Consider the following 20117-nt stretch of genomic DNA (forward strand, 5'->3'; position numbering starts at 1 on the left):
CCTAACAGACAGTTCTCTCGTTAGGAATTTCTGTTTCAGTTAGTTCACAGTGAAGGCATTTCTTCCTATGATTTTGTGAGAAGTTTGGAATGCCATAAGTGGATTTCTGTTATGTCATCCTGCTGTAAAGTTGGTTTCCTGTGGCTTCCAGGTTAAAGAACTGTGCTGGTCACAACATTCTCCTGTTTTCTTTGAAGATGATTCTCACATGCTACCCAGTTCTTTTCATGCTTTTGCCTAATTTTTGTTTTCCAATGCTTCTCCTCTTGGGATTAGCACTATGCTGTCTTGTGATATTTAGGTTGGCACCTTTTGTTTGACTTAACCTGAACCTCTCTTCCTTACGTTTATTGTAGCATTTTCATCAGCCATGTTCATTATGTTCAGGTCTTCTGTCTTCCTAAGGGGGGCGCATATTAATCTTGAACCACCTGGGTTCTTGTTTGTTTTTATTCTTAATAATTTTGAGTTATTCCTTCAATGATGGTTACTTGGTTTCAAGCTGTTGTCTGGTTCGATTTTTCATTGATCATGGGGAAGTCCTTTATGTCCTCACATATAAAGAGCTTGTCAGTTTTTTTACCAAGAATATTTCCGTGTTTGGTGGATGCCAAAACTATCAAAAGCTTCAAAACATCATACGACAACAATTATATGGAAAACAAGAAACCATGAGTGTAGTTCTCATTCAATGACTACTCTTAGGTAATTATGCTTCGATAATTACACACACACACTCACACAAACATACATGCTAGAAACAGTGATCACAAATAAAACAAATATATTACTCTACAGCTGTAATCAAGACGAAGATGCTTCAACATTTGGTTGCAAATTCTTATTATATTATATGAAAGTTTCCTTTATACTACACTGGTAGAAAAGCACAAAGCTTTCTCCAACTATAGTACTGTACTGTTAAATATGATCAAGAATGACACTCAAGTCCTGTTTTCTAGACTCATAAGTATTGAAGATGAAAGCTAACCATAAGACTGTAATCATTACCATTTTATATTGTGTGTTGTGTTTTTGCAATTAAGAGGGTGTTTATAATTATGATCCCAGAAACTAACAATTTGTCTTATCCAGCTATCTAAATGAGTGCTTCATGGATGACAAATGTACATCAGGTTTAGGAATGTAACCCTCTGTGATGGCCATTAATTAATGCTGTTCCTTTAAGTAAACTTTCTTGCTGGTAATTATACAAATTACAATATATATATATATATATATATATATATATATATATATATATATATATATATATATATATATATATATATATATATTCACAAAAAATAAACATGTGATTAAAAATGTGACAGTGTCAGACCACGGAGGAAAATTGAAACAGGAATTTCCTTAAGTACATTCGTATATTAATACTGTACATCTTCAGAAGGAGTGATTCCTTCTGAAGATGTATTAATATGCGAAAGTACTTAAGGAAATTCCTGTTTCAATTTTCCTCCGTGGTCTGACAATGTCATGTATATACATATAACATATACATATATATATATATATGTCGTACCAAGTAGCCAGAACGCACCTCTCAGCCTCCTATGCAGGGCCCGATTTGCCTAATAGGCCAAGTGACTTTCTTTATTTTCAATAAATTGTTTCCAATTAGTTTATTTGAATTATTATTATTATATTATATTAAGACCATAATTTATTGACTTAGTTGTGTTAGTTTAGGTTACGTTAGGTAGGGTTGGTTAGGTTCGGTCATATATCTTCGTTAGTTTTTAACTCAAATTTAAACAAATTAACTTTTACATAATGAATTAGACAGATTTATCATTTCATAAGAAAAAATTAGAAAAATATATAAATTCAGGAAAACTTGGCTTATTAGGCAAATATGGCCATGCATAGTAAGTAAAGTATGACATAAATATATATATATATATGTATATATATATATATATATATATACATATATATATATATATATATATATATATATATATATATATATATATATATGTATATATATATATATATATATATACATATATATATATATATATATATATATATATATATATATATATATATATATATGTATATATATATATATATATATATATATATATATATATATATATATATATATATATATATGTCGTACCTAGTAGCCAGAACTCACTTCTCAGCCTACTATTCAAGGCCCGATTTGCCTAATAAGCCAAGTTTTCCTGAATTAATATATTTACTATAGTTTTTTTCTTATGAAATGATAAAGCAACCCTTTTCTCTATGTATGAGGTCAATTTTTTTTTATTGGAGTTAAAATTAACGTAGATATATGACCGAACCTAACCAACCCTACCTAACCTAACCTAACCTATATTTATAGGTAAGGTTAGGTTAGGTAGCCAAAAAAAGCTAGGTTAGGTTAGGTTAGGTAGGTTAGGAACAGGAAAAAACATTAATTCATGAAAACTTGGCTTATTAGGCAAATCGGGCCTTGAATAGTAGGCTGAGAAGTGCGTTCTGGCTATTAGGTACGACATATATATATATATATATATATATATATATATATATATATGTCGTACCTAGTAGCCAGAACGCACTTCTCAGCCTACTATGCAAGGCTCAATTTGCCTAATAAGCCAAGTTTTCATGAATTAATTGTTTTTCGACTACCTAACCTACCTAACCTAACCTAACCTAACTTTTTCGGCTACCTAACCTAACCGAACCTATAAAGATAGGTTAGGTTAGGTTAGGTACGGTTGGTTAGGTTCTGTCATATATCTACGTTAATTTTAACTCCAATAAAAAAAATTGACCTCATACATAATGAAATGGGTAGCTTTATCATTTCATAAGAAAAAAATTAGAGAAAATATATTAATTCAGGAAAACTTGGCTTATTAGGCAAATTGGGCCTTGCATAGTAGGCCGAGAAGTGCGTTCTGGCTACTAGGTACGACATATATATATATATATATATATATATATATATGTCGTACCTAGTAGCCAGAACGCACTTCTCAGCCTACTATGCATGGCCCGATTTGCCTAATAAGCCAAGTTTTCATGAATTAATTGTTTTTCGATAACCTAACCTACCTAACCTAACCTAACCTAACTTTTTCGGTTACTTAACCTAACCTAACCTATAGAGATAGGTTAGGTTAGGTTAGGTAGGGTTGGTTAGGTTCGGTCATATATCTACGTTAATTTTAACTCCAATGAAAAAAAATTGACCTCATACATAATGAAATGGGTAGCTTTATCATTTCATAAGAAAGAAATTATAGAAAATATATTAATTCAGGAAAACTTGGCTTATTAGGCAAATCGGGCCTTGCATAGTAGGCTGAGAAGTGCGTTCTGGCTACTAGGTACGACATATATATATATATATATATATATATTCTATTTATTATTAATAATATTACACCATTCTCAACATAAAGGTTCATCAATATTAACATGAAATTTCCCAAGAACTGCAAAAAATGCTTCAATCATCCACTGAAACTGTGTGAAATAATACAAATCAAACTTTTCACTTGGTGCATTTCATTTGTAACAACTATACTCATCCATCTGCTTTTAATACATTAAAATCATGAAAAATTCATATCTTGCTTTAAAGCAGCCATATTTATTAAAATAATAATAATAATAGCGATAATAAGCCATATCTTCTAAAACTTACTGTGGCCATCCCTCGCCTGTCTGGACAGCGAAGAGTGTTAGCATAGCAGCCATAACATTGTCATAGTGGAAGCTCTGCTGCTTCCATTGTCTTGGCTTCACCTCTGGTGGTCGTCCATACCCATTGAAGACAAAAAACTCTCCCCTAAAGAATAAACTGAACATTACCTACACATTCACAAACTTGTGAGAATGGGTATCTTACAAAATCCATTTGGGATATACTCCTAATTTTATTCTAGAGATGAGAGATTTATTTATATTATTTATATTTTACCGGAAGTAGGTGTTAGGTGTCCTTTTCTGATGCCTTTCTTTTTATCAAAATATAAATATAAAAATTACAAATTATATAATGCAGTAAATAAAGTACAATTCATGTTAAGTACCAGCAGCTAAAGCCTGTAGTTCTTTTTATTATTGGGAAACATAATTCACGCACATTCTGTGATATATACATTATACAAATATACCCTGTTTACAGCAGGGCTTTCTGAAACAGGAGCACTAATTGAATGAGCACTCAATATGATTATTATTACATAGTCCCTCTAGAGATGAGTTTCTGCCAGCAGAACTTATCCCCTATGACCAACATATTAGGAGTTCATTGGGTTGGTGGAACAAATAATATAGATGAAAGTGATTTTATAAATGCATACTCTGTACCCTCTTATCACTTTCCTAAAATCCAATACACACCCAGACACACACATTAATTTATGAAGAGATAAACTAGTGAGGAACAAATGTAAATATAAATTTTCCCCATTGTAGCTCCTCCCACTTGCCAGTTACAAGAAGGAGGAGGAGGTCATTGGCTTTGAGCTGGCCATCTATAGTGTAAGACAATGCCTATAGCTGTATCTATGTCTATGTGTAATTACCTGAGTGTAGTTACAGGATGAGAGCTATGCTGTGCAATTACCTAAGTGTAGTTACAGGATGAGAGCTATGCTTTTAATGACCCGCCCATGTCAATTTCGCCCATGAATTGGGAGAAACACGATGGCTGTCAGTGTTGTTCGGGATGGGTACCTTGTTTGGAGATTTGTTATTCTTTTTACCCTGGGACCCTTGGGACCCATGGGCCCAAGTACTCTATATTCCCAGTACTCTCTCATATGATGCTCTGAAACTACTGATGGTTTTGGCCTACACCACTATTTCACTTAATTTGTTCCAACCTTCTACCATTATGTTTACAAAAGAAAAATTTCTATTTTTTTTTTAACCGCTTTGCTTCCTTAACACGTAAACTGCACAACACATCAATAGCTGTGGTTAGTAACTGTCGTGAAATTGCGCACCACAGCTATTGATGTGCTGGAGTACCGTGAAGATTTAGTATTACCGCAAACCCCATGCAGTCCCGCGGCTACATGGGGTTCGCATCAGCTTCCTCAGGGCTCTTGTAAACAGACGCCATTTTAAAAAAAATTGTGGGCATCATTCCCGGGTGTAAGAGCCTCAGTACTGAGTGAGCAACCAAAGCTGCCGCATGCAGCATGAGCTAACAGCACTGCTGTTCAGCTTGTAACCACAACATCGCCTAAAAAATGTAAAAATACTGTATATATGTAACTGGCATTATTTAACAATAATAATATTACAAAAGACCTTTGACTGATAAAAATGACCAGGATTCTGATAATAGCAGGATTATTGTGCTTAGTGCTGTGCATAGTATGGTGGGAGGAGTAATGCTGAGGGAGGAAGGGAGGGAGGGAGGGAGGTAGCTTCGTCTGCTGATTCTGAGTGATCACCTGTTATTGTCTAGAATCACCATATCAGCTTAGTGACTTGCTATGGTGAACACAAATGTAGATACTTATATATAATGAGAGTATACAGTGTAATAACAGCACAAACAATATGGTGGGAGGAGGATATACAGTGTAATAACAGCACAAACAATATGGTGGGAGGAGGAATGTTAGTGAGGGAGGGTAAGCGGCATCAGCTGCCTGTGTGTGGCAACCTCTGTTATTGTCTGAACTCACCATACCAACTTAGTTGTACAGTTATGGTGAACAAAACATGTAGATACTTATATATAATGTGTGTGTGTAAATAGTGTAATAACACCACAAACAGTATGGTTGGAGGAAGAATTTTAGAGTGTCTGGCCTTGAACGAGTGTGGGAAGGTAAGCAGCATCGGCTGACTGTATGTGGCAACCTCTGTTATTGTCTGAACTCACCATACCAGCATAGTTGTTCAGTTATGGTGAAACAAAACATGTAGATATTTATACATCATGTCTGTATATAGTGAATAAAAGCAAAAACAGTATGGTGGAAGGAGGAGTATTGGCGAGTGAGCTGTTGTTGAAGAAGGCAAGGAGGTGGCATTGGCTGGCTAGTGTGTGGCAGCCACTCCTCGTTGTTTTGACACCATACCAACTTAGTGGTTCGTTATAGTGAACAAAACATGCAGATACTTATATATAATGTGTGTATATAGTATAATAACAGCAAAACTATTTGCTTATTGTTTTACAAACATAATAATTGAATCACTAATACACACACCATAAGTTTGAGTATAGCAATGAATCACACATTTTATTATATAAATATATCACACTACACACTATTTAATAATATTACTGCAAAAAACTAAGAAAAAATCAGTCAGAGACATTGAAATAATTAGGTAATAATATCTATGTGGCAACTTCCGCCTGACAGGCGGAGGCGGAGCTAACCGCCTCCAACAATTGCTTTGTCAACGCCTCAATTTTGCCAGACTTCCTCACCCTATTGCGCCAAAAATATGTCACCTACGACCCACCCTTCCTCCCCCCCGTGGTCAGGGAACACAAATGAATACTTTTATAAGAGGATTTTTTTTTTATTTCTTGTGCCTGGGCGTGTCGCAGGTTATAATCACAAAAGCAGCCCAGGGGTTAAATTGATTCTATTTTTATTATATAAATATATAAATAACCTAACCTAACCAGGTTAACCTGTTCTATTTGCTTAACAGTTTCCTGTTCTGGAAACTGCAGTTTTCAATAATTCATCTGTCAAAACTGTAAATTCCTGTTACTATTTTGTAGATAACGTATCTCCTCTTTTTCTTCTATCTTCCAGCTTTGGCAAATTTAACACCTCTAGCCTCAACTTGTAGCTCTTGTTTTCAGTTCTGGCAACTACTGAATAGCATGGCTTTGCACTTTTTCTAGTTTGTTGATAGGCTTCTTGAGATATGGACATTATACAACTGCTGCATATTCCAACTTTGGTATCACAAAAGTCATGGTCCGAGGTTGGCCATTTTTTTCTTCTTTGTAGTAAAACTACAAAAAAGAAAACTACATTTACTACAAAAAAAAAGAAAAGAATGGCCAACCTACTCATGAAAAACTCCCCAGACACCAAACAGAACGCCCCGAAGGAAACCAATGTCGTCAATGCCTTCACATGCTCGCTTGGGAACTGTAAACCCCAAAGAGCTCAGTATATAGGCAAGACAACAACGTCTCTTTCTAGGCGATTAACTATGCACAAACATCAGGGCTCCATCGAGGAACATATAATCTCTTCTCACAACCAGACCATCACCAGAGAAATCTTAACAAGCAACACAGAAATCATCGATAAATATAGCGATAACAGGAGACTCGACATCAGCGAGGCACTACACATCAAAGAGTCAACACCAGCAATCAACAGCCAATTAATGCACAACTATATTCTACCCACTTCAAGACCCCAAACCAACATAGAAGCAGCAAGAGGAGGTATCGGCCAATAGGTCTTCGGCAGTTACTTCTATTCTTATGCTTTCATACCCAATTTATACCCATTGATTCGTGTTCTAGCATAGCTCTGTCACCTCACCCAAAGCTTTTGTGCCATATCACCTCACTCAAAACTAGTATAAGTATGAATGTATTTTATGTGTAAACTAAGTCTTTGAAAATGTAATAAGCATTACAAAACGTGTTCAGGCGTCAGACCAGAAATAAAGAATGAATTTCATGTTAAACGTAAAAGGACAACACGCATACCCAAAGCATATGCTATATCTTCAGAACTAATTCTGACTTCAAAATACTTCTTAATTAAAAAGTATTTATTTAAGAAGTATTTTCAGAACCTGCATCAGAACCCAAGGACACCAAACAAGAATTAAATATCCGTCTGACATTCCAAGAGACAGCTCAACCAAAGCAGAAAGCAATATAAAAGAAATAGTGCTGGACAACATGGGTTTAGGGTGGGACACTCCTGCACCTCTTAATTGCTAGACCATTGTGACATGGTCATCGATGCCATGGAAGATGAGCAAAATGGTGATATAACAAACTCAGACTTTTGCAAAAACTTTTTTCAAATGTGACCATGGTGCAATTGCACACAAAATGCACACACAAAAAATTACTGGTGAAGTAGGAAGATAGCTCTTTAATTTCCTGATGACCAGAACCCAGAGTAATAGTCAACAGAGTATAATTGAAATCATCCATTGTAAATAGGTCAGTCTCCCATGGAACTCTGTTTGCTCCAGTGTGTTTTCTTATTTTCATATTGGACATATACAGAGCAAATTACAGTACAGTACTCTATTATCTTTTGCAGATGACAATGGAATTTTTATGAGGATAAATAATAGAGATGCTACAAACCTCCAAACTAATGTTAATCTAATCTTTCAGTGAGCCACAAAAATAAAAAGATGTTAAATGAACACAAGTTCCATCACCCGTGCTATGGCATATCAATATGGAAATCACACAAAATGCAGTCAAATCACACTATAGAAAGAAAAGGCAATACACAAGATTTTAAGAGTAATCACTTTGTAAGATCTTAATTTTAAAGAACACAATGAAGTAGCTATGACAACTGAAAGACAAATGACAGGCTGGATAGCAAGCACATTTCACAAAAATGATGTCAAACCAATGATGGTACTTTTTACAACAATTGGTGGAATATGGTTGCACACTAACATCCATTCAAGTCTGGAGAAGTTGCTGACCTGGAGAATGTGTAGGGAACTCTTACTACTCAAATCCATTCAACAAAACATGCAAATTATAAGGACCTTTTATAATCTTTCAAACTGTTTTCACTAGAGTGCAGGCAAGAGAGATTCATAATAATTTATAATTTACTCTTGCAACACATTAGAAGGACTGGTTCAAAATCTGCACATATGGAAACAACTCCTTACTAGACCAGGAGGCACGATAAAAAGTGCAAAACAGCGATGTTGAAAAGCAGAGGAGTAATGGGTTTACTAAGAGACAATTCTATCAACATTAAGGGGACCAAGACTTTTCAACACCCTCTCTATACATAAGTGGCAAAGCCAGCCAATCTTTCACAGTGTTCAAAAGGAAACTTGATAAACACCTCCAAAGGAAATCTGATTAACTTGGATATAAATTACGTCAGACTGCTAGCATCGGCACCTAACCACTTGACTGACCGGAATACCAACTAGGAGGCCTAATCAGAAACCATATCACAAGGACACTGATCCTTGAAATGACCTTACGGTAAGGTATCATCTACAAATATACTGTATTCATGTACTGATTTTTGTGGGACCCCACAAGTGACTTTCCAACATGATGAAAGCTTCCCTCATATTACTGTTCTCTTTCAGAGTAGATTTCTCATCAATTTCAGTCGTCTAGGGCACTATACATTCAATAATGTTCATTTTTAATCTGATTATTTGTAAGGAACTAATAAATGTTTTTTTATAAATAAAAATAAAATGAAATCCACCCATGTAATTATTTGTTGTTAACAAGATGTTTTCCTTCATATACAGTATTGATCTCACTTTCATCTAATAACTACTTCCAGTTTCTTATTAACCTAATATTGTTTTTATCACAGTTGATTTAGAAAGGTATTCCTGACTGTAGGATTCCCCCTATAAGAACATATAAAGTATGGGGTCACTGCAACAGATCTGTTGGCATATTCTGGTCAGTATCCATCTGGATCCAACCCCTCTTCCTTATATATTGATTGAGCCTATTGTTAAAGCTAGCTAGACCATTTTTTTAATGATGCTGAATGGCAACCTATTTTACTCCTTTGCCAGGGCACTACCAAACCAGTATTTTTATATATCCTTCCTAAATATGAACTACTCCATCTTATAGCCATTTTTACAGGTTCTGACCTGGTGTGATAATTTCAAGATCATCCATATGTCTTCCCTGCTGATACCCTTCATCCACTTGAAGACCCCGATCATGTCTCCCCCTCACCCTGCGCCTCTCCAGGAAAGGCAGGCTGAGCTCCATCAACCTCCCCATGTATGGGCAGTCCTGAATACCTGGGAGTAGTCTAGTCATCCTATGCTGGATTGTCTTGAGGGAATCGATGTCCACTCTGTAACACAATGACCAGAATTGGACAGTGCAGTCCAAGTAGGATCTCACCAAAGCCAAATATAATTGGAGTTTGATGTTTGTGCATTTATGCTGATACTTCTCAATATTTACCTAAGTATCTTATTCTTTTTGTTATGCACATTCTTACATTGCTGACTAGGTCTCAGGCCTTTGAAAAATATGACCCTCTAAGTCTCTTTAAAAACAATAGACCAATTATGACTCCAAAGTCTCTTTAGCAACCAAAGCTCAATTATGACCACGAAGTCTCTAGCAACCAGAGAATTATCATGACCTCAAAGTGTCTTTAGCAACCAGAGCCTAATCATGATCATACAGTCACTTTATTATCTGGAGACCAATCATGACCCCAAAATCTCTTTAGCATCTCGATTTGACCAAATCTGCATCACTCATTCTGTGTGATGCTATCATTTCCCAAGTTTAGAACTTTGCACTTATTTCAGTTGAACTACACCTGCCACTTTTCTTCCTGGTTTGGCAGTGATGAGGTTTTCCTGACATTCTACCAAGGCCTCATTTGAGTTTGTTAATCATTTAATTTTTGTGTTATAGGTAAATTTGGCTTATATTGCTGCTCATTCCAACATTTGGTCATTGATATAAATTATGAATAACAAAGGTCCCAAAACAGGTCCTTGGGGCACACCACTAGCGACATTTCTCCATTCCCTCTTGTGGAATAGTGTCCAAAATGCCTTCTTAAGGTCAAGTAGGAATACATCATAGTTGTTATTGTTGACTGACTTGAACACACTCATGTAAATAGATAGCATATTTGAGAGACAAGATCAACATTGTAAGAGACAATGTTGAGACAATGTCTTACATGAGGCTGTATGTGTCCAGGAATAAGTTATCACAATACAAACATTGTCATAAAATATCCTAAAAAATACACATCCTAACAATTTTTTATATAAATATGTGATAATCATAAAACTGGCATTATCCCTCTATCTCTTTCTGTGGACTGAAGAGTGGTGAATGGAGGTGTAGTGGGTTTGGCTTATGTGTAATTACCAAAGTGTAGTTACAGGATGATAGCTATGCTCATGGTGAGGGTTTAGTGAAGGCTAGGCGGTTGGAGTGATATTGCAGGTTGGGAAGAGATAGTGAGGTGTGGGAGCAGTCTTGGTTGGGGGCTTGGTGGAGGACTGGTTATGGTGGAAGATAGTGGCTAGGTGTATGTTGCCTTGACAGCCACCCATGGTGATAAAACTCTGTTCCTTCAATCTGCCTATCCTTATTGACCCAGCGGGGCTATTAAATGTGAGCCAATAAAAAATAGAAATAACAACCAATATAACCCAATATAAAAAGAGAAATAACACCCCAATTTAAACCAATAATAAAAAAACAACAATATAAGACATTAAAAAGAGAGAGAAATAACCAAAATATTTCCAGCTAAACTGCTATGTGAAATCATGAAATATGACAAAGAAAAATAACAATCAAACATCTTATGAAATACAAAATGTAGCAAATTAAATTTAACCATCAAGGTGCAGTCCTCATTATCATCTCACACAATGCAGTCATAACCAAATAATGATTTATATTTTGCGTTAATGTTTGAATGGCCACGTTGCCCATATGGTTCCAATAACTCAGTGGTGTCTCCAGCAGTCATGGAATGTCACAAAAATAAGCCACACTACATGGACTTCAGCTCTTGGTCTCCCATAACCAACCAAAAAACTTAGCTCTACACATTTATTTTGGCATTCCTTTTACTTGTGCATACCTTCCTTACATTTCAATATGCAGTATTTTGTAAGAAAATGGCAAAAATAAATACATTTTGTTTGGTCCTAACTCCAATCATAATGTCATTTCTGATGAATGCCAGAATGAATGTTGTGCTCTGCTCAGGCCAAACTCAGGGTGGATATATGACTTTTTAGTGTTTCCTCCCTACTTTTGAACACATATCCACCGCTTCATAAGAAAAAATTCAAATAATTATTTTTTTCTGTTTGCTCACAGAAAAGGAGATAATTTTAATGGCAGCTACATACTGAGACAATGATCTGAGTCCCAAAGATAACTTTGTCTATTCAGAGAATACAATACAAAAAATATTAATTTTCTTGGGAAAACTTAAATGACTCAGAATATAGGAGCAAACTTACATAATATACTACTGTAAATTGAGATTAAGACTTCACAAGGTTTCAACTACTGTTCATATAACGAAATTATTATGCAACAAACAAATAATAAAATAAAAATAGTAGTGCTAACCTTGGAGATTTACTAGGCATAACATTCGAGAAATGTATGAAGAAAACCCAACACATATGTAAGGTTTTATCATTAAGAAAATAGTATGCAGAGCTTTATTCAAAAACTTGTCCACTGAACTTTCTGAATTCAAGATATAAGCCACTAAATATGACATTTAAATAAAATGAGCCTAAGTGAAGTAAATATGTAATCGAATCTTTAACTAGATATTTGAATGAAATATGTTGTTAAGTAAAATTAAAGATCTGATTGATCAATAAATTAATATTCTTTGCAAAATATAAAGGCTTGTACAGAGATTTTGATTAACTTACAATGCTTTGCACTTTCAAAATAACAAAAACTTTCCTACTTATCTGTTGATTTTCAGCAAGTCAATTTGTGCTTGGATATTTAGAAACAATAATTCAAAACTATTTTATAATAGAGAAAATCCTATATTTAAGATATTTAAATTAATAAACATTACAATTTAAAACAGAACAATATACTTACTGACAATCATCCCTCGCATGTACACTCTCATCAGAGCAGTAGAAAAACTTTCCATTAAACAGTTGCACAGCAATAACAGCGAAGATGAATTGAAACAGTATGTACACTATGAGAATATTGAACACATTCTTGAGGGAGTTGACCACACAGTCAAACACCGATTTCAACTTTGGTACTCTCTTGATGGTTTTCAACGGGCGGAGAACGCGGAGTACTCGAAGTGATTTGATGGTGCTGAGGTTTTGACCAGTAGTGCTGCCCCTGTACATACACACAAACATACACACAGGTTAGAATTTATCTTACTGGAAAAAACAGAAATGTATCAGGATTCACTGACTATCATGACTTTAAACAGAAGAATATGTTAAGGAGGAAGGGGGTTAAATTTTCCCTGAACATTCTAAAACATCTAATTTTTCTTTAATGCTAATGTGACAAAGTCACAATAGCATTATTACTTGCAGGAGGAGCTATGATTCTGATTAAAATTAAAAAAATAAATACTGTAATTAAATAGATACAAATTTGCTCTAAAAAATCGTAAGAAAAAAATTCAATACAGTGTGTGTATGTGTGAATATGTATATAGCATTATATATATATATATATATATATATATATATATATATATATATATATATATATATATATATATATAATATATATATAAATATATATATATATATATATATATATATATATATATATATATATATATATACATACATACATACATACATACATACATACATACATACATATACACACATACATAGTATACATACATACACATACACACACACTTCCGAGAAGTCTCTGAACTACAACAACACAGGTGAAATACCAATTTCCAAAAACAGGCCAGTGCACATGTAGGTCACGCACTACTCCATTAGGCAAGGCACAAAATACAGTACATGGGTGTGTGTTGTAAAAGCTGTCAGCATTTTAAAGCTACTTTTATTGATTTTTCAAATTTTCCAGTTCTTCGCTCTTTTACTCACTCTCATTCTCTCTCTCTCTCTCTCTCACACACATTTTGCCTGTATCAGGCTAGAAGAGTACCACAGGGTTCAGTTCTCTCACCAGCAATGTTCATTGTATACATAAATGGTCTACCAGAAGGAATACAATATTATATGTACATGTTTGTTGATGCTAAGCTAATAGGGAAGATAAAAGACTTGGGCGATTACCATACCCTTCAAGATGACCTAGACAAAATAAGTGTATGGAACAACACTTGCCAAAATGGAATTCAGTGTGAATAAATGCCATGTTATGGAATGTAGAATAGGAGGAAATAGGCTACACAAAACATAAATATTATAAGGAAAGGCATTAAAGAACTATGACAATAAAAAAGATCTAGGGATGGTTTTGTCACCAGAACAAATAAATGACATTGTGCAAAGCACACATTTTACGCTTTCCAACTTCAGAAACACTTAAATAAATGGATGTTTAAATATTAAAGAAACTGTTCACAACTTTTGTGAGACAAACATTGGAATATGTAGCAGTTGTATGGTGCCCATGTCTAAAGAAGCACATCAATAAACTGGAAAAGGTGGCACGTTATGGTTATGAAATGGCTTCTGGAACCAAAAAAAACAAGAGCTATGAGGAAAGGGTAGATAGAGGTGGTAAATATGCCAAAACTAGAAGATAGAAGAAAAAGAGGGAATATGATTAATACATACAAAATAGAAACAGAAACTGATAAAACTGACGAAGAGGCATTCTTGAAATCTGCAACTTCAAGAGCAAGAGATCATTGATTCACATTAAGAAAACAAGGTGCTGAAAAACTATTAAAATGTTCTCTTTTGTAGAGTGGTAGACAGTTGGAAAAAAAGTTCAGTGAGAAGTCAGAGGATGTCAAAACTGTCAATAGTTTCAATGCGTCTCATGACAAAACGTACTTTGAAGACAGGACACCACGAGTGTAGCTCTCATCTTGTAACTATACTTAGGTAATTACACACTTGAAGACAGAAGGTTTATACACCAACAGATTTACAAACATCTTCCTTGAGATATTCACGTATCAACACATTAAGCAACCAATGAGAATAGGTTAAGGGGATGTTCCATTGATAATAGACCTAATATTTACCAGGAATGAGTTAAGAGATTTCTAATATACAGTACCTGTCTCCAACAGGCAAGAGTGACCATGTACTCCTAAATGGAAAAAACGCAATATGGTACAACACAGAAGATAATGGAGAAAATAAAACAATAGAAAATCTCAACTTTAAGAAAGAACAATACAGGAGTCTAAAATCATTTTTTACTGGAATGGTTTGTTGTTATGTAAGGAAATAAATGAGATATAGGCAAATTTTTGAAAGATATATGAGAAAGGCATCCAAATATTTGTATCAAAACCGAGAAGCACGTTTAGAAAATAAGACTGGTTTAATATAAACTGTACATACATAGAGGTCCAGAGACCAAAAAACAAAATAAAAAATAGAATCAATATATGAAGAGGGCCAAACTCACAAACATACCAGTATTACAAACAAGCAAGAAACAACTATACAGCAGTGAGAAGAGGTAGAAATTAACTTTGAGAAGGGAATAGTAGACAAATGTAGAACAGAACCTGGTCTGCTTTATAAATTTATAAAAAACCAAGTTGCCAATGCAAGATAAAATCCAAAGATTACAGATTCACAGATAAAGATTCACAGAGACAGAAAAGGAAATGTGTGTGAAACACTAAATTAACAGTTTCAAAGTTTGTGCAGGATGAGGGTTTTCAGTACACCAGCCTCAATGCAGACTTTTGATTGGATATTTGAGTGTATAGACATGTCTAGAAAAGAAGATGAAAAACTGCTCAGGAAGGTAGACAAAAATAATGAATTTGAGATTAGTGCCCCACTGCAGATTATCTTCCAAACATCTTTACAAAATATGCAACTTAACTAACATATGGAAAAAGACAAAGTTACAGTCTACAAGAATGGAAACAGAAAAAAAAACAAATAAGTTAGACATTTATTATTGCCAAGTTGTAGTAAAAGCACCAGAAAAAATTATTAAAATGAAGTGGACAGGGTACCTGGAATGTAACAACATAATAGAAGACAGTTTGAATTTTTAACAGGATTGTCTTGCATAACTAATTTACTTAGTTTATATGTTAGAACCATAAAATTGTTGATAGAAGGATAATTTAGGCTATTGCATATATCTGGACTTAAAAGGGAGTCTTGTACAGATTCCCATACAATAGAATTTTGGAAATTAGAACACACTGAAGGGGTGACACGCAGACTTCAAAATTTGATGAGAAAATTTTTAACAAACAAATGCAAGCAGTGATCAGAGACATTGTATTTGACTAGAGAAATTACGCTAGCAGAGTACCTTAAAGTTCAGATCTTGCACTGGTAATGTTCACTATCCATATAAATGATCTACCAGAGGGAATGCAGTTACATGAATATTTGTATAGATGATGCTAAATTGCTTGGGAGAGTCAGGAACTCTGATGACTATTACCCTCCAAAATTACCTAGAGAAGACAAATGAGTGGAGCATCACATGGCAGATGGAATTCAACATAAATAATTTTACATAATGGAATGCAGAATATGGAAGAACAGGCTGCACTTAACTTACTAATTATGTGAAAAGATACTAAAAATTCCAAATGAGGAAATAGATGCAGAAGTGGTTTGGAACAGAACTAGAAGACCACATAAAGAGCAATGTGAGAAGAGCCTATGGTACACTAGCAAATTTCAGAACTGCATTTAAATATTCAATATGAATGAAGAAATATTATAGGAACTGTTCATGCAATTCATGAGACCAAAACTGGAGAATGTAGTAGAGGTGTGGTGTTTATTTATCAAGAAGTACAATATTAAACTGGAATGGGTGCAAAGACATGCTACTAAATGGCTTCCAGGACTGAAAACAAGAACTACAAGGAGAAGCTGAAGGTGCTTAATATGCCAAAGCTAGAAGCTAGAAGGAAAATAAGGTGATGTGATCACTATGTACAAAATAGTAGCGGGAAATGACAAAATAGACAAAGAGGAATTTTTGAACCCTGCAACTTCAAGAACAAGTGGTCATAGATTCAAGCTAAGGAAAAAAAGGTACCAAAAACATAAGAAAGTTTTCTTTTGCAAACATAGTGCTAGACAGTTAGAATAAGCCAAGTGAGAGGACTGTGGACACCAAAACTGTAAGTAGTTTCAAAGCATCACATAACAAAGAGTACTGGGAAGACAGGACATCAAGAATGTAGTTCTCATCCTGTTACTACACTTAGGTAATTACACACACGTGCACAGGTGGGCAAAATTTGTGTGAAAAATAATATGGCAAAGATCATAGCCAACACAGCTGGGCTGTGCATGAAGATAAACAAACCTCAGCAAGCCAATTTAGATAATCTGGTCCAAGTTCAGTGAGATCATAGTATATAAGCTTATATAGACACAAAAGGGTTAAGAAAATAATAAATCTCAGTAACAGAGCAGATGAAGAGAAAATAACTTCTGAATAAACCTATACTGCCAATCTTAAAAGGGCTGCCAATTTCTCTGTTGATACAGAAAATTACGAATTGCAATTCTTAGGATTCGCTGAAGCAGACATGATGCAGGAGGTTTTTTATTTGGCTAATAATATTGAACAGAAATAAATTAATGCTGGCAAAACCATACCATTAATTTTATAAAACACTGTGATTATAAGTAAAGGAGTAACGTCATTGGTGGAGACTAGCCATATTTTGTAAAGATAAATTACATTAACTTCCGTACTGCACGTTAGTTTAATATGGTGCACGTAAAATAAATTATTCCTTCCAAATTTTTTCTTCTTATACTGTTAACCCTTGAACAGCAGCTATATTAAGATGGTCATTCCTGCTTATGCACAAAAAACCAGCGTTGAATGTAATGAGACACCATATTCTGGGTGAGACCCGGAGGCTCCCTGGAGCTTATCCAGGCTGGTATGTTAATGTCAGACTTTGGCATCAGCCATGTGTATGGTGTTCTGTGGGCCTACCGGGGACCACGAGCCAGAACCTGGCCCCCTCAGAGAGGCATGGGGGAGCAATAGAAACCCCCGTGTCGTTGGAATCATTCTTATGTCTGCCATCGACTGGGTCAGGCACCCAGAAAGGTAAGCGTCCCAAAACAAACCCCTATTCTGGTGAAAATTGCTACCAAAAGTCGAACAAGTGGATAGAACTCCCAAAAACGAAGCGAGCAAACCGTCGAAGCCTCGCACTGCACCACTCAAGCGTGCGGGAACAACAAAGGAATGCCAAACCTCCAAAGCACACACAGGGCAGTCCGCCAGGCAGAACGACTCTGGAACCTTGTAACGGACCCAGAAAGGGAACGACGGTCCAAACCTGGAAGAAGACGGATCCATAAGCGAGTACTGTAGAATAACTCCTGGCTCTCGCACCCCTGGAAGACATCCACCAGACTTTATCTAAAACACAGTGCTGAAAAATCCCTGGAGCCAGAGCACACAACCTCTGCCTCTAGCATCAGCCTTAGAACTGACGGGTGGATGGCCGGTGCAAGGGTCTGGGACTCCTCCTTGCCCTTCCCAGGGAGGGGGGGGGAAGCTGCGCAGACAGCGACGCGGCGACGTGTGATGTCATGCTCGTTTGCTCATTACTTTTTGGGGAGTTCTATCCACTTGTTCAGCTTTTGGTAGCAATTTTCACCAGAATAGGGGTTTGTTTTGGGACGCTTACCTTTCTGGATGCCTGACCCAGTCGATGGCAGACATAAGAATGATTCCAACGACACGGGGGTTTCTATTGCTCCCCCATGCCTCTCTGAGGGGGCCAGGTTCTGACATGTGGTCCCTGGTAGGCCCACAGAACTCCATACACATGACTGATGCCAAAGTCTGACATTAGCATATCAGCCTGGATAAGCTCCGGGGAGCCATAGGGGCTCCCACCAGAAAATAAAATAATTTAAACAATTTTTCATTATAGAACTACTAATTCCTATGCAAGATGTAAGAAAAAGATAAAAATATGTAAATATTAATCTTTTTACTTGGTGGATGCACTCTGGAAAATAACGCAATGCAGGCTATGTGGTCTGGCATCTGTCAACAAACGATGCCCAACTTTGCTGACCCTGAGGTATGCCAGACATTACTCCTGTGTTATCCTTGGATGTTTCACTCATTGTTTATTGCTTGTTTCTCTTTATTTACAAGAGTATGTGTGTTGAAAACTTGATAAATCACATAATTCTCATAATAAATGATAATGTTTCAATTGATGATTAGTTTAACTGGCATACTCAAATACAACCATATAGAACAGTGAAAATGATATGAACATAATATTAAATGGTGTAAACTCTGGGTGATGATATATGGCCTAATTGGGACCATATGGGCAAGAGTTTAGATTGAAAGAAGGACATAAGCCACCAATGTTGCACCCACAGATGACAGGGTCTTAGTACATGTAATGCATGATAACAGTTCAATTGATGATTGGGTTACCTGTATACCTTATTACAACAATACGGAATTGGGAAAACCATATGAACATTGTTGTATACATATCATGTAATTATGATGGAATTTTATACAATGACGATGACTACATTCACCTAATAACATTCATAAAGATAACTGCATTCACATAGTAACATAACCATGAAACGATAGCAAGATTTTTTCATGAGTCAAGGTAAACTCTAATATATCCACAAAAGTGATTACAATATATCCTTAATTGCACATGGAGGGCTTCGCGCCAGGGCTTCTGGTGTTGGGCGGGCTATGCCGGACCCCTCAAACCTGCACCACTCAGTTGTTATCAGCCATTACATTAATTAAGCTTGTTACCAGCAGTCGCCAATTACTGTTAACTCAGTTACCCTGTTTGTGGTCGTCATTAACTTCATCAGTTATATTATAATTTGTTCAGAGTTAGTTTACTTGTTAACTTACTTATTTTACATGAAGGCTAATTATTCACATCAATTATACATCTTATTAATATTATTTATCGTTTACAGTTAATTTACTTATAATACTTTATATATCTATGGTGTATAATTTACGATTAATAAATTTAACTATATTGATCATAAATAAATAATTTTACCCCAGTACGAGTTCAGTCACCCTACCCATAAATCGTTATTTGCATCATACATGTAAAACCCAGACAATAATTGTTTAAATTGCCATATGACAATAACCGTACTACCCCACGAATCAACACATGACAATAACCGCTGTCCATGGGTCACTT

General features: G+C 35.4%; 1 protein-coding gene across 1 annotated transcript in view; it reads right to left on the minus strand.

Annotated features, from left to right (window-relative positions):
* The window catches only part of cac (calcium voltage-gated channel subunit cacophony), a 749704-nt gene that overhangs the window by 257280 nt on the left and 472307 nt on the right, over positions 1–20117 (minus strand). The window contains exons 25-26 of the mRNA XM_069307633.1: positions 12830–13090; positions 3692–3835 (exon numbers count right to left, since the gene is read on the minus strand). Coding sequence (XP_069163734.1) covers positions 3692–3835; positions 12830–13090 — 405 coding nt within the window. The remainder of the gene's footprint in view (positions 1–3691; positions 3836–12829; positions 13091–20117) is intronic.

This window comes from Procambarus clarkii, chromosome 60 (assembly GCF_040958095.1).
Source record: "Procambarus clarkii isolate CNS0578487 chromosome 60, FALCON_Pclarkii_2.0, whole genome shotgun sequence".
NCBI classification, from domain to species: Eukaryota; Metazoa; Arthropoda; class Malacostraca; order Decapoda; family Cambaridae; genus Procambarus; species Procambarus clarkii.